At 43.9% G+C, this 16,261-nt stretch overlaps 1 protein-coding gene across 1 annotated transcript in view; it reads left to right on the top strand.

Moving 5' to 3' along the window:
- Dgkg (diacylglycerol kinase gamma) overlaps positions 1-16,261 on the top strand; it is a 231,081-nt gene that overhangs the window by 94,493 nt on the left and 120,327 nt on the right. The window contains exons 7-11 of the mRNA XM_048347002.1: positions 3,598-3,647; positions 6,674-6,748; positions 7,459-7,581; positions 12,481-12,598; positions 13,503-13,591. Coding sequence (XP_048202959.1) covers positions 3,598-3,647; positions 6,674-6,748; positions 7,459-7,581; positions 12,481-12,598; positions 13,503-13,591 — 455 coding nt within the window. The remainder of the gene's footprint in view (positions 1-3,597; positions 3,648-6,673; positions 6,749-7,458; positions 7,582-12,480; positions 12,599-13,502; positions 13,592-16,261) is intronic.

Raw genomic sequence — 16,261 nt, forward strand, 5'->3', positions numbered from 1 at the left:
AAACCAGCAAAAGCCAACATTCTAGTTACTAATAAGACAGTCAACACAACTTACACATAAGCACGGGCAGTCTGCCAGAGGTCAACTGCCAAATCCAAAACAAACACGTTTGCTCATTAACTGAGCTGAAAAATCTCCCTTACAGGCCTGAGGTGTTAACAACTCCAAATCTGAAGCTATAATTTGGCAGCAAATGTAACAAAATTCTGCTTTCTTCTGGCTCCTGTTAAAAGTGCAGTGTCAAATTATTTCCGACACTCAGCTGGGTTTTGAGTTTGAGGGCATTGTCGTTGTTAATAACTGGCAAGAAGAATGGTAGATTTTCTTCATGTTAGTTATTCTCAGACTGTCTTAAAGTGACAATGCAAAGAAAAATACAAAAGTTTTATCATAGAAACTTTCAGAGATAGACAAGAGGGTATGAAGTACATCTGTAGCATAGCACTCATTGTCCAGCTTCAACAGTGATGAGCCCAGGGCCCAGTGTGTTTTGTATATACCTGGCACTGGGGTTTGAACTCAGGAACTGGGTACTGTCATTTAGCTTTTTCCCTCAAGGCTAACTCTCTACCACTAGAGCCACAGCTCCACTTCCAGCCTTTTGGTGGTTAACTGGAATAAGAATAGCACAGATTTTTCTGCCTGGGCTGGCTTTGAACAAAGATCACCAAAGTTCAGCCTCCTGAGTAGCTAGTGTTATAACTGTGCGCCAGTAGTGACTGCCAAACTATCTTATGGATTTTCAATTGGTTAGTTGAATCAGAGTCCAAGGAAAATTCATGAATTACTATTGGTTATTGTATTGTTCCCTTGCAATTTTTCACTGCAGAAATTTGATCATTTATTCTGCCAAGTTTTCATTTTTTAATTTTTTTAATTGGATTCCCTCAATTCAATACTTTCTTTATTTTAGTAATTAAAAGCAAGCTAAGCGCCAAGTGCAGTGGCTCATGCCTATAATCCTAGTTGCTGAGGAGGCTGAGATCTGAGGATCACAGTTCAAAGAAAGCCAGAACTGGAGCTGTGGTTCAGATAATAGAGCACTAGCCTAGAGCAAAAAAGCTCAGGGACAGGCCCTGAATTTAATCCCCACAACTGGCAAACACACACAAGAGAGAGAGAGAGAGAGAGAGAGAGAGAGAGAGAGAGAGAGAGAGAGAGAGAGGTTAAGCTAGCTATACATTTTTTTAAAAAGCTTATGTCTTTTAGAAAATAAAACCTAAAAGTCTACTTACTCGAAATGCAAGATTAACTCTCAGCACTGAATATCTTGTATTTGCAAAAGCACTTGAAATGCATCTTACCATTTTAACCACACCATACTCTTTGAAGGATGATGTGCTATTCTCATTTCATACCTGCAAAAAGCACAGGAGAGTAGGAAGACAGGCACAGTGGATAGTAGACTTAGCTCTATTATTCATTCTATTATTCTATTATTCATGCACAGCAGGATTAGAGAGGGGTCAGTGGTAGACAGTCATGTCAGCCCAGAGGCCTGGGACAAAGGTAGCAAGAAGGCCTGTCCTTCTTTATGAGGGCACTTGCCCAAGACATTCTTACCAAGACATGCTGAGGAGTCACAAAGGAAGGGAAGCCCATGACCCTACGCACGCTCGTGTGTGTGTGTGTGTGTGTGTGTGTGTGTGTGTGTTGGTACTGGGACTTGAACCCAGGACTTGTGCTCTTGCTTGGCTTTCTTCACTCAAGGCTGGCATTCTACCACTTGAGCTCCACTTCCAGCTTTTGGATGGTTTGTTGGAGGTAAGAGTCTTGTGGATGTTTCTGCTCAGGCTAGCTTCAAACCATGATCCTCATATCCCAGCCTCCTGAATAGCTAAGATTACATGCATGAGCTACCAGAGCCTAGCCCGTGGCCATACTTTTAAAGAGTTCTCACTCCAAAAGCGTTTGCACCATGATAAAAATAAACAAATAAAATGCAGAGACAGTGAACCATATAGAGGGAAATGATGACACAGTGGCAACTTAGTGTGACCAGGACATGTGTCAAGACACCTAAGGGGTCTCACCCGGGCAGGGCCAATGTGAGATGCTTCTCAGAGGAAGCGGGCATGAAGGCCTTAAATGAGAGAGCATGTGCTCTGCTTCCCTCACAGACCACAGAGATCCTGTCTCTACCTTTCAGGTGAATGAAATGTAGGTTTCCAGGTCCTATAAATGAACATTTGCTCTCGAGTCCAAATTTTTCTCCAAATCTTCCTTAATCTACATCAACTTCCCGCAGATAATAACATGATTGATGATGTTTTCAAATAGACATTGATGTGTTTGGTGTTTTTGGGGGGGAGGGGGGAGGAGGGATACAAAGGTTGAGCATCCTGAATCTGAAAAATTCCAAATCCCTAAAATCCAAAACTCTTTGAGCCTCAATACATGCATAAATGGAGATTTCCACAGCTAATTTCATGTTGAAACATGGATGCTAAAAATATTCTATGAAATTGCCTTCAGCCAGGTGAAGTGCTTCAATTCTGGAATCCTAGCTGCTCAAGAGGCAGAGATCATGAAGATGGTGGTTTGAAATCAATCTAGACATAGAAGCTTTCCAATACCCTATTTCAACTAATGTCTAAGTATGGTAGTATACCCTGTTATCTGAGCCATAGGAAAAGTATAGTGGCTGGGCACAGTGATACATGTCTGTCCTCCTCAGTGACACGGAAAAACACAAATAGAAGGACCCCAGCCTAAGCCAGTATTGGCATAAAATGAGACCCTACCTAAAAGTAACCAACCAAGCAACACAGAAAGGGGCCAGAAGTATGGCTCAAGAAAGAGCACCTGCCTAATAAGTGTAAGGCCCTGAGTTTAATAATCCCCAACACGCGCATTTGCGCACACGCACACACACACTCGTTCTTGTTCTCGCTCTCGCTCTCTCTGTTTTTGTTTTTTTGTGTTTTTTTTTTGCTGTAGCATTATCCCTACAATTACTGAGGGTGAAGTAATAATGATAGAGAACATACAACAATATTCAGTGCATATGAAATGCTATACATGTAAATATTCATTCCTAAAAGAAAATAAAAACAAGTAACATCTGTTGAGTGCCTCTGTATAGTCAATTTTGTATATCGGTGACAGATTAATCCCTTATGATAACCCTAGAAGAAATGACTATCATCTCCACTTTACAGATATTATTTGAGCCTAAAGAAGTGAGAGAATTTGTTGACTGCCCAGAAGTGATAGAGCACACCAGGGTGTAAATCTGCCTAACACCACACACTATGCAGCCTGGTGCCTTTGTCCACCCACCAGCTGGACATTTGCTCTGCCCTCTGCTGGTAATGTAGAGAAATGCGCATGTTTTCCAGGGACTTGCACCAGATCTGGGATGGCATGAGTCACAGAGTGACTATACTTACATGGGTGAGGAAGCCAGATAGTTTGATCTCTTCATCCCATTGTCCCACTCATCCATAAAGAAATCAGACTCTTTGGGAGGCTAAGCTAGTGCAATTGCCTTTGCCCAGCCTTGGCCAGATCAGGTGGAAAGTCTTGATACCACCAAAACCTCTGCCCATCCATTGCTCCTGGAGGACACGGCAAGCCTGTCTGTTTCTCTTGCAGTTATGTTTCGTCTCTATGATTCAGATGAGAATGGACTCCTGGACCAAGCGGTAAGTTCTCACTCTAAATGTCCCTCCAGGATCTCAGAAAGGCTAGGGAGCAGGAAGCAAGTCAGGGAAGAATCTGGAAATGTTCAGCCATATCTTTGTAGGAATTGCAGTGTTCCCCAAACAAATCTGAGAGTCCCCCATCTCCTACTCCAAAGAACCAGCCTTGCAGATAGCATGCTTTACACGTTGCTTTTTCATTCCAGATGTCAGAATCATAAAATCTCGGGATAATAATTGTGTTAGTATTTCATCTAATTTTACTTCCCCATTTAGAGGCCTGTCTGAAATTGTCTCTTGGAGCCCAGTGGCCAACAAGAAGAGTTTAGAGGGACCAGAAGTCAAGGGCGAGAGGGCAAGAGGGAGGTGACTACTGTTGGATTTGGCATCTCTCATGGCTTCCTCTCCCACCCCAGGATTCCACCGTACAAGTCGAGTTCTGTCTGCTCTGAGCATATTACCTCATCCCATTGTACCCGAGAAAGCTAAAACTTGTCTCATCTCTTCAGGAAAGTGCAGGGATAGGGAAGGACCCAGAGTTAGAAGAAGAATAGAAAAGAGTAAGAGAAAGAGGAGTGCTGAGCTCAAGCCCTAAGGCTGGTAATGCTGGAGTCAGAGCTCATGAACAGAGTAGTACAGTGTGTGTGGCTGATTTAGAATGGAGGAAGGAAGGAAAATAGGGAACAGAATGATTGAACAGATGACATTAGAGGGAGAAAATAACAGAAAAGACCACCGATATTATGGATGGGAGGGGGAGGAGGAATATGAATTGGGGATGTTGCCAAACAAATCTGGCTTTACAGGTGTTTGAAAGCGTTAGTCTTTTCCTTGGGGGACACAGGGATAAAGATGTGAGCTAAGGAGTGGCATGGTGGACTCGGGTCTTAACTGAAGCGCTGTAGCTGCTGTGTTGAGAGATACCAGTTAGGGTACTGCTGAACCAATCAAGGCATGGCTTTACAGTCCATAAAGTATTGTACTGTAGCAAGAAGGTTTATAAGCGGCACAATTACTGCTGATTGAAATGATCAAAGCATGAAATGACAGTGACCTTGCACAGGATAGACATCTTGTGTAGGAAGTGGCTAAGTGCTGGCCCTATTTGGAGGTAACACTGGTGAGCAAAAGTGGCTCTCCAAAGAGAAACAAAATTCAACTCCTTTCCCCCTGGAATTTCCTGGCTGATAAACTTGGCTTTTTTTGAATGAATTCTCCCATGAAGTAAGGTCCCCAATTCCCTTCCAGGATTGAGACAACTGTTGCACCAGGCTTCCTTTCCTGCCCACAAGGGATCTCTGTCTACCAGATAGCAGAATACCTGCTGCTCTCTCCTTCTTCTGTCCCATCCAGGAGGGAAATCAAAACAAAGCTGAAGCCCTTCACACCCTCCCTCTTCATTACCCCCTGCTTCCTGCTGCCCTCTGCAACTGAGCAAAACATCTACACAATGACAGGATAGATGCTCTCAAACCGAAATGGCCATACTCTCCGGTGTTTCTCATAAGACACTCTTAAAATGCCCACTCTGAATAACCTCTGCTTTGGCTATGCCCTTCTTAAAATGTATCACCACATATGCACTGCCATGACTTGTTTTAAATGTCCCAATGTGGTCTTATCAGGGTAGACACTGAGAACCAGTTCTTTCTGAAATCTCCCCATTACACTTCTACTTACATTGTCCACAACTGAGCCTAATTCTTGGTTCCTGAATCACATTTTCTAATTGAACCATGAATTCAAGTCAATTCACAAACTCTTTTCCACCAGAATTTCATATGCCTTCCCACTTCCCTGTACTCACCTACTGCCCCATCCTGCCATTCTTCTATGGAATATTAGGTGAAATGCTGTTTATTGAATCCCTGTTGACACTTCCTTTGCTTGCTTTACTCAGTATTTCCAGCTAGTACAGGCAACAATTCTACTCAAGAGTCTGCCCAGAGCAATCTTAACAGTTTAGCTGATGCATGAGTTGCTAACTTTAATCCCTAATACTTTCTCAGCTAAGTATATTTCAGTGGGTCCCTCTGTGTACTGATTCATTTTCACTTGTACCCATGAGGCTCTATTGAGAGCTTGGCCTTGATACCAAAAGACTCGCTCATTCTTTAGACAAACATATATCCCTTATAAGTTACTGGTCACAGAGTTCTAGACACAAGGCTAGATTACAGTACAAAGGGAAAAGGAAACCCCAAACAAAATGCAGGTCATAGCATCTAAACAAGGACCAGCACAGCAACCCTCTATCCAATTGATATTAACCACAGAGGTTAGGTAGATCTCAAGTTGCTAAAACTGTGGGGATGAGGAGTGATAAGAAAGGTGGGGGAGAAGCTTACACCTGTAATCCTAGCAAGTCTGTAAATGCAGCTGCAAAAAAAATGAAAATAAAAATTCCATGGAGTCTTGTAATGGGTTTGGTTTTGAGTTTTACTCTTGGAGTAAAGGAGGCTGAAATCTGAGGATCACACTTCGAAGACAGTCCAGGCAAGTGTGGCTCAAGCAAGTGTGGAAGTGTGGCTCAAGTGGTAGAACACCAACCTTGACTGAAAAAAGACAAGTGAGAGTGTGAGGTCCTGAGTTTTTGTGCCCCAGTACGGGCTCAAGAAGGTAAAGGAGGAAAAGGAAAAGAAGGAGGAGGAAGAAGAGGAGGAGGAACAACTAGAGGCAGGAAGAGGGAATTGAGACTTCCTTTGGCTTGTAACTATTTGTCCAATCACAAAGGAGAAACCAGGAGGGCTTCCCGTGTCTTCCAAGAACGCAACAGTAGAAGTAAGGCATGCCCAGGAGGAGGCCATTGTTCAACAAGCTTTCCACACATCTCTGGCTCACCCATCCACCAGGCTTTGTGACCAAGTCAGAAACACATAGTGAGGTCCTCAGGAAGTGCCAGCGCATTATACAGGCTTCTTAAGACCTGCCCTGCTCAAGTCTACCACTGGGTTTGGTTTTTGAGTTTTACTCCTGATAATGCATTTTTAGTTGTCTCTCTTAATATTTTCTCTCCTGATGTTTTCCAGGAGATGGATTGCATTGTCAACCAAATGCTGCATATTGCGCGATACCTGGAGTGGGATCCCACAGAGCTAAGGCCTGTGAGTTTCTGTAAGCATGGGTTGAAAACTCCCAGGAGGGGGAAGTCATATTCAGAGTTTGAATGCAAATATTTCTGCACAGGTGCTCCTGGACTTGTCTTCATTGCCGCCCTGAACCTCAATCTCCTACTTCTCTGACAGACAGTACACACATTGCAACAGCAAAAGTCATAGACATAATAGAGATTACACTTCTACCCAAGCAAAGATTAAAGAATCTAAGGTCAAAAGTAATTTTAGAGCTTTCTCTGAACCACCACATATTAATAACAACAGAAACTGTATTTTCTGAGATCTTCTGTATCAGGTAATACATATTTATATGATTACAATAGAAGTATATATTTATAAATATGTATTTCCATTATTGTCATATACATGAGTTATAGTATGTATTTTTTCTCTAATCCTCTTTACAATTCTCCAAATGTAGCCATTTTTATTTCCATTTTCACAGGTATACAACCTAGAACCCAGAAATTTGAGGTCACTCGCCTAAGGCCACAGAGTCAGATCAGGGCAAAGCCACATGAAGAGCCCTGGTCCCCTCACTACTAGTCTGGTCCCTCCCAGCTCTACCTCATTCTGAATAAGAATGGGAATGGAGACAAGAGAAAACAAATAATGCAAGATCAAAGAGAAAGACAGGGAAGAATAGAAGTAGAAACATTGACCTAAAACTGGACATTTGTTATTGTTGGATTCTACAGATATTGAAGGAGATGTTGCAAGGGATGGACTACGACCAAGATGGCTTTGTGTCACTACAAGAATGGGTCCATGGAGGAATGACCACCATCCCATTGCTGGTCCTTCTGGGGATGGATGAATCTGTGAGTCGATTAGCTGCAATTCAAAGCTCCCTGGTCATTCAGGATCATTGGAATCCGTGTTAAAATCTGCAGCTTCTACCCCTGTTTCCACAATGCACATGGGGTGGCTCACACTCCTCTCTTTCTACCCTCTTTACCTGTTAATGTCCAGAATATATTTATTCATTCATTTGACACACATTTTCTAGATTATTACTAGGTTAAAAATATTGCTCTATGGCCAGACACCAGTGACAATGCCTGTAATCCTAGCTACTCAGGAGACTGGGAACTAATGATCATAGTTCAAAGCCAGCCCAGCCAAGAAAGGTCATGAGGTTCTTATCTCTAATTAACCACCAAAAAAGCCAGAGAGTGTAGATGTGGCTTAAGTGGTAGATCACTACCCTTGATCAAAAAAAGCTCAGGAACAGCATGCAATCCACATATGTGTATGTGTACATGCATATACATATATATGTATATGTGAATGTGTGAACACATGCTACTAGGGGACACAGATTCAATATTTGTTTGCAAGAATCTTATACACAATCAGGCCAAGGGCCAAAAGAACTTCAAGGAAATATCCTACCTCTTCAACAACTACATTTTAAAATTCTAAAAGAAGTAGGGACTGGAGGGAGGAAAAGGAAGAGAAAAGAAGGGAAAATACTGATGGGGATTTGTGATGGTCTCTTACTTAACAATAAAAACAACTAGATAGGGTAGGGATTTTTGTTGTTATTTTTGGTCTATTTATTTATTTGTACCAGTCTTGGGACTTGAACTTAGGGCCTAGGCACTGTCCTTGAGCTTTTTTGCTCAAGGTTAGCACTCTACCACTTGATCCACAGTTCCACTCCTGGCTTTTTGCTGGTTAGTTGGATATAAGAGTCTCATGGTCTTTCCTGCCCAGGCTGGCTTTGAACTTGTGATCCTCAAACCACAGATAGCTCAAAGACAGCATCTAGGCCCAATCTGAAGCTCCAGGACCAGCAATTTATATATAGCATTAATTTCACATGTGTATTAAGTTTTTTTTGTTTTTGTTTTTTGCTTTTTTGCCAGTCCTGGGCCTTGGACTCAGGGCCTGAGCACTGTCCCTGGCTTCTTTTTGCTCAAGGCTAGCACTCTGCCACTTGAGTCACAGCGCCACTTCTGGCCATTTTCTGTATATGTGGTGCTGGGGAATTAAACCCAGGGCTTCAAGTATACGAGGCAAGCGCTCTTGCCACTAGGCCATATCCCCAGCCCTGTATTAAGTTTTTAAACATGTAATATTTGAGGTTTTACAGAAAGCTTCCATCAATGACTTTCACATCCTACTGTTTGATAGGCTTTTTCTAAATCTGCTATGACCACTGAGAAATCTGGGTCTCTCTAAATAGAACACACACAAATGATCTGTCTCCTGGAGAAATTATCAGCTGCATCAAATCCCGTGGAGGGGGGGCGGGTGGCGCTGGGAATGTGGCCTAGTGGCAAGAGTGCTTGCCTCCCATACATGAAGCTCTGGGTTCAATTCCCTAGCACCACATATACAGAAAACGGCCAGAAGTGGTGCTGTGGCTCAAGTGGCAGAGTGCTAGCCTTGAGCAAAAAGAAGCCAGGGACAGTGCTCAGGCCCTGAGTCCAAGCCCCAGGACTGGCAAAATAAATAAAAATAAAATTAAAAAAAAATTTTTTAAATGGGGCTGGGGGCATGGCCTAGTGGCAAAGAGTGCCTATCTCGTACACATGAAGCCCTGGGTTCAATTCCCCAGCACCACATATATAGAAAACAGCCAGAAGTGGCGCTGTGGCTCAAGTGGCAGAGTGCTAGCCTTGAGCAAAAAGAAGCCAGGGACAGTGCTCAGGCCCTGAGTCCAAGCCCCAGAACTGGCCAAAAATAAAATAAAATAAATAAAATACCACTATAGGGGCTGGGAATATGGCCTAGTGGCAAGAGTGCTTGCCTCCCATACATGAAGCCCTGGGTTCAATTCCCCAGCACCACATATACAGAAAATGGCCAGAAGTGGTGCTGTGGCTCAAGTGGCAGAGTGCTAGCCTTGAGCAGAAAGAATCCAGGGACACAGTGCTCAAGCCCTGAGTCCAAGGCCTCAGGACTGGCAAATAAAAAAAATAAAATAAAATAAAAAAACACACACTCAAAAAAAAATCCCATGTGGGTAAGGAAGTTATTCCACCTTGTGCAGAAATAAAATACCACATGATGGCGCTAGAACTCAAGCAGAAATGGTTATTTTAGTCCTTTATGGTCCATTTGCTTCTCAAGAGTCTGTAGAATAGTAGCTGACTATCTTAGCTCACAAGGAGTTTTCAGATGAAATGAAAGTCCTTTCAGCTACATGAAGCTGCTAGGTCTGCTAAGGCTCTAATTTCCCTTCTGCCTATGAAGGAAAATCATGACTGTAGAGGAAGGGGAGGATCATAAAGAAGCATGGGGTGAAGCCAGCCACCCTGCCCCCACCTCACTAATCCCTTGTGGTCTAATCTCCCTTGTGGTCATGTTCTAGTCACACAAATTCTGTGTTTCTCATCTGTGGAGGAGTAGGGATACATCTTCTACCTCACTTAGAAATACATACTCTGGTTGTTTTTGTGTCTCTCAATGTCTGGTACAGAAGAGAAACAATAGAAGCTTTAATTTGCCATATATCTAGAAGTGGATTCTTTGCTGTACTTGCATTCTTTTGTTTCTTTTTTATAATAAATTCCTAAGGTAGATGTTTGAGAAAAAAGGATCCAGTCATCTTTTGATGACTTTGGGAAGTTATTTACAAAAGTGAAAACCCTTAGATTTGAAAACAACAGGATTTGGGGTGGGAAGTGGGCAGTGTGTGTGTGTGTGTGTGTGTGTGTGTGTGTGTGTGTGTGTGTGTGTGTGTGTGTGTGCTAGTTCTGGGGCTTGAACTCAAGGCCTTGAACTCTCACTTGGATTTTCATTCAAGGCTGGGATTCTAGTACTTGCAGCACACCTCCACTTCTGACTTTTTATTGGTTAATTGGAGATAAGACTCTCACAGACTTTTCTGCCTAGACTGACTTCAAACCCTGAACCTGGGATCTCAGCCTCCTGAGTAGCTAGGGTTACAGGTCTAAGCCACCAACACCTGACTAAGAAGTGCATTATTTTGCCTAACTATATGTTCTTGATCATAGCATTAGTCTATGTGTACCAGAGAAAATTTAGAAAATATAGAAGAAAGTAGAATTTTAAGGAGTACAATAAATGTATGCTGCTACCAGCTATAGTTAACCTCAGTTGGCTGGTTAATGAAATTTCTTCCCATTAAAGATCTTATTATAAAAAACTGGCATCATCAGGGGCTGGGGATATGGCCTAGCAGCAAGAGTGCTTGGCTCATATACATGAGACCCTGGGTTCAATTCCCCAGCACCACATATACAGAAAATGGCCAGAAGTGGTGCTGTGGCTCAGGTGGCAGAGTGCTAGCCTTGAGCAAAAAGAAGCCAGGGACAGTGCTCAGGCCCTGAGTTCAAGGCCCAGGACTGGCAAAAAAAAAAAACTAGCATCATCAATATATCATTAAATTTGGATTTTAATTACTTCATTGAGCACATTCTAGTATCACTAGATAATTCTATAAATATCTTTTTTGATTGCCACCTATCATTAAGCATATAACTATCCTTTTAATGATTTATAGGCCTTAAAATATTTTCCAGATTTTCATTATCTTAATTAATGATGGGTTAGACATCTGACAGAGTGCAAAAGAAGCTCGTTTCCCTTTAAAAAATATTTCTTAGCCAGGTTCCAGGGGTTCATGTCTATAATCCTAGCTACTTAGAAGGCTAAGATCTGAGGCTCAGAGTTTGAAGTTAATCCCTGGGAGACAAATCCAAGAGGCTCTTATCTCTAATTAGCCAGGGGAAAGAAATGTCAGAATGGAGTTATGTTTCAAATGGTACAGTGCCAGCCAGAAGCAAAAAAGAAAAGAAAAAGCCAAGCATGAGGTCTTGAGTTCGATCCCCAGCATCAGCACAAAAAAAGGAATAAAATAAAAAATATACACTTGATGGTAGAATCCAAGAAGAGAGACTTTTTGATTCATTTAAAGGAGCTTCACATAGAAAGGTGTGATTAAAATAGATTGTTAGATGGTAGGTAGGTAAGTAGGTAAGGTAAGGTAGGTAGCAAGGTTGGTTGGTTGATTGGTTGGTGGGTAGGTATATATACAATTTTTACTTTTGTCATCCAGGTATAGAGGGACTACTTTATCCCTTCATTCAGACATCTCATTTTGTTTGTTTGTTGGAGTTGTGGTTTGGGGGGGGGGGCGTGGCATCCTGGGGCTTGAACTCAGGGCTAGTGCTATCCCTGGTTTGGTTGTTTTTGTTGTTGTCATTCTGTGTCTTTTTTTTCCTCAAAGCTAGCACTCTACCACTTGAGCCATAGCTCCACTTCCAGCTTCTCAGTAGTTCGTTGGAGGTAAGGGTCTCCTAGACTTTCCTGCCTGGCTGGCTTCAGCTCATGATCCTCAGTTCTCAGCCTCCTCGGCTAGGATTACAGATGTGAGCCACTGGCACTTGGTTTCTCATTCAGGTATTTCCTAATTTGACAGTCATTAATTTTGATTTTGATATTCACTAATTTTAGAAAATACACAGAGATAGAATAGGTGACACTGATCAAGACACGGTGTACTTATAAACTGATTTTTTTGAAACTTCTTTGTACAACTACGTATAGCTAATAAAATAAGTAAATAAAAAAGAAAACACACAGAAAGAATTTTTTATTTATATCTCAAACAATTAAAAAGTAAATAACATCTGAAACTATGAAAGAGAACTTAAGTTAGGCAAAAAGAACATACACGAGACAGCCTCTGGCTTCCTCTACCTGAGGGCTACCGCTCAAGGACTCCCCTCCTCTGACCCCTACAGGGCTCCAAGGGTGATGGGCGGCATGCCTGGACTCTGAAGCATTTCAAGAAGCCAACCTACTGCAATTTCTGCCACATCATGCTCATGGGAGTTCGGAAGCAAGGCTTGTGCTGCATCTGTGAGTAAACACACACACACACACACACACACACACACACACACACACACAGAGCCTGCCCTTCTCCCAGGCACTGTGTGCTCAGAGTACACAGACCTGCTGACCTCCTCCAAACTCAGGTTGTGAACACGAGGTTGGAACCCACCAGAGGCTGAAGTACTACAACAGGGGCCCCTCCATGTGATCCAGGCCCCTCACATGTTTTCTCTAACACACATCTGCCATTGGGGCCATCAAGGTGGGCTTAGTAGAGCCAGGTGCACTGTCTGCTGATAGCAAGCAGCAGCTTTGTTTGGTTCTCCTTGTTTCATTCCTAATAAATTCCAGGCTTGTTGCACAATTCCTTGCACTTCACATCATCACAGTGGCAACAAGTTACTGTGGAATACTGGCATCATGTGTGGAGTAGCTCCTCAGATCCAGCACACAAGGCTTCACACAAATACCTCACTGAATGCTGCCACACACCAGGAAACTGACACCCAGAGAAGTAAATCCATTTACCCAAGATGCTATGGCAAGGCTAGTCATCAGGCTTTCCAATTACATCACCCCCAGAGGCCCCAGCTTTCTGTCCACTCTCTTGTTCCAAGATGGAGGCTCTGGAATAGAGAGCAGGAGACCACCTCACACTTGATTTTTGGGAGACTGTGTCTGGCTATACTCCCTGTCTACAGAGGAAGCAGGTGTGACAAGGTGGAGGTGGAGGCCCAGAGAGGAGAGAGATAATCACTGGAGGGGCTGTGCTCGAGGAGCACTGGGAATTGCTGAGTTCTTGCTCAGCAAGGCAAAGGTAGCCCCAGCTGTTCCTTGCCACTCACAGGCCTGGTGTCCTGGGGCAGAGGCAAAGCTTTCCCTAGGAGTCACTTATTGTTTTGGCTTTTCTTTCTTTTTTTCCCCTCAGACTGCAAATACACTGTCCACCAACGCTGTGTATCCAAAAACATCCCTGGGTGTGTGAAGACACACTCGAAAGCCAGGAGGAGCGGTGAGGTGGGTGACACCTCTTGCCTTGTTCTATTGCATGCTGCATTCGGGACATGTCCATCACCCTGGACCCCTCGTGGGAAGAGGCTCTGGAAGTTTCCTCCAGTCCCCTCTCTGCTTCAAGGATCACCCCCAAACCATCCCTTTCATCCATCCATCCATCCATCCATCCATCCTCTCCCTGGTGTTCACCATGTGCCAGGCCCTGTGCTAGAGGTGCTACACGGGTTATACAAGATGGTCCCTACTCTGTTCAAGCACTAGGAGTTCAATCAGGAGATAGAGTTGTGTAAGCAAAGTGCAAAGTAGTAAGAGTTGTGTAAGCAAAGTGCAAAGTAGTAAGGCATGTGTCATCACAAGGCTGCATGATCAGGCCCTTGATGCCTGGAAGCAAAACCAGGGAACGTTTTACAGAGAACATGGCATCTGAGTTGCGTGTTGACCTCAAATCGGAGTCTTGGCGAGGAGGACAGGAGCCTGGTGTGCTGGAGTGTGCAAGTGTGGTTTATTCTGGGACCCGCACTTAGTTTGTGGTAGCTCATCCAGAAGACACTTAAAGAGATCAGACTGGAGGTGTGCTCTGAACATTGTGAGATCTGGGCCTGCAAATGGTGGCTGAATTACAAAGACGTTTTCTGGGCAGTTAAGGACCACTGATGAGCTTCAACTCTGTAGAGATGACTGTGTTTGCTAGCTATGTGAGTTGTTTCAAGCATGGTATAAGAGAGAAATCAAAGGAGGAAAAAAAAATCTTGCTAAGCTGAAGGTAGGGCCGCAGTGAGGGCCCCAGTGCATGGGCCTAAACTCGGCACTGTGATTTGATCTCAGCTGCATCTTAGGCTGAGCATCCCCGGGGCCAGGCCAGTCTTTGAGGCACCAACAAAAAGAAATAGTGTCCTTAAAATTAGGGGAAGGGCAGCTCTGCCTTACTGCAGAGGGAAGAGGATTAGGAGGTGTTTAGCAGGCAGAGGTTGTGTCCCGCCCTCCCACAGAAGACACCCTGAAAGATAAGACCCCTCGAGGGACTTCTGTGCATGCCCCATACATACCGCATGGCCGGTCCTCCTCTTCCTCCACTGCCATACACACCCCCTCCATGCTCATGCCTTCTGCCAGGACCAGGTATGCCTCCTGGGCTCAAGCCCTTGCCTTCAGCCTGGCCACCTATCATGCAGAACAGAGTCAGGGGCCAGCAAGGCACACCCAGAATCTCCTGAGCCTGCAGGGGTGACCCAACCCCTTCGCTATCTCTTCTGATCCTCCAGAGTTGGAGAAGGCATTGTGGTGCTAGGGAGACAACTCTGAACTTGGAGTCAGAAGACCTGGGGATGGAGCCCCATTTGGTCACTAATCAGCCTTGGAAACTGGGAGCCAGTCACTTGCCTCTCAACTCCCTCCCACCCCTGAAATAATAATCATAATAATCTCAGAGTGGATTCAATGTGACCATGTAGATGACAAATGAATAAACCAAACTGAGTTCTTCATACCATTCCTGGTGCAGGGAAGAAGGTGAGAAGCTACTAACACCTCTTTTGGAGCAGTAATTTTTTCTTTTCTTTTTTTTTTTTTTACCAAAGTCATCTCAGAGTGGGAGGTATTAGTAATTTAATTGCTAAGGGATTTTGAACTTTTATTTAATAGCAACATGGATAGTATCACAGAAATATTTCATGTGTTTTCAGTTGGGCATTTCAGGCTGCATCCCATATTCCTCCTCGCAAAGCCCACTTTCACTTCTTCCTTCAGTTCAGGATCCCTGGGTGGAAGTTTCTGAGAAGTTCTGTGGGACCCCAGGAAGAGTGCACAGGGTTGCAGGCAGAAGGTCAGTTGCTGTCGCTTCAGCGACATTTGTACACCCCCCGTGTGCCTGCCCTGGTGGCATTCCTGGCCAGCAAGCAGAAACAACCAACTGTCCAAGAAACCGATGGCAAAGGCACCCATAGGATCATTGCTAATTTTTGACTCTTTCCTTCTGGTACTGGGACTTGAACTTGGGGCTTAGGCACTGTCCACTAGCTTTTCTGCTGAATGCTGGCTCTCTAACCACTTGAGCCACTCAAGCTCTGGCTTGAGCCACTCTGGCTTTTCTTTTTTTTTTTTTTTTTTGGTGGCTAATTCTAAATCAGAGACTCAGAGTGGTTGCTGCCCAGAATGGCTTTGAACCTCAATCCTCAGGTATCGGCCTGTTGAGTAGCTAGGATTGCAGGCCTGCACCACACCAGTGCTGGGCTTCTTTGGACATATTAATCTAACTTCTAGAATGCTTTCAACCTTTATAACAACCTGCAGATTAGGTCATACAAACAATGCATCCCATCCCATCCCATCCCTACAGAGTCTAATATATTTGGAGGGGGGAGGTAATACTTCTAGAAAAAAAAAATCATAGTTCTGATGTAAGGTTGAGGAGAGGGAAGGGAGCTGCCATAGAAGGGGTATTCTAGATGCTATACCTCCAAAGGGGACTATTCTAGATGCCCATCTAGAATATTGCATCTTCCCAGCAATTCCAGAGATGAGACTTATCCTCCCAATTTCAATAGGTGAGGGACCTGCAATTCTGAGGTGTCTAGGAATTGGCCAAAAGACACACACCCAGTGTCAGATCAGTGACTCCAGCAGGCTGCATTTGTGGCCTCCAGCCCTCCCATGGTCCTTTGCACCATGGTGCCT

This window comes from Perognathus longimembris, chromosome 5 (genome assembly GCF_023159225.1).
Source record: "Perognathus longimembris pacificus isolate PPM17 chromosome 5, ASM2315922v1, whole genome shotgun sequence".
Classification (NCBI taxonomy): Eukaryota; Metazoa; Chordata; class Mammalia; order Rodentia; family Heteromyidae; genus Perognathus; species Perognathus longimembris.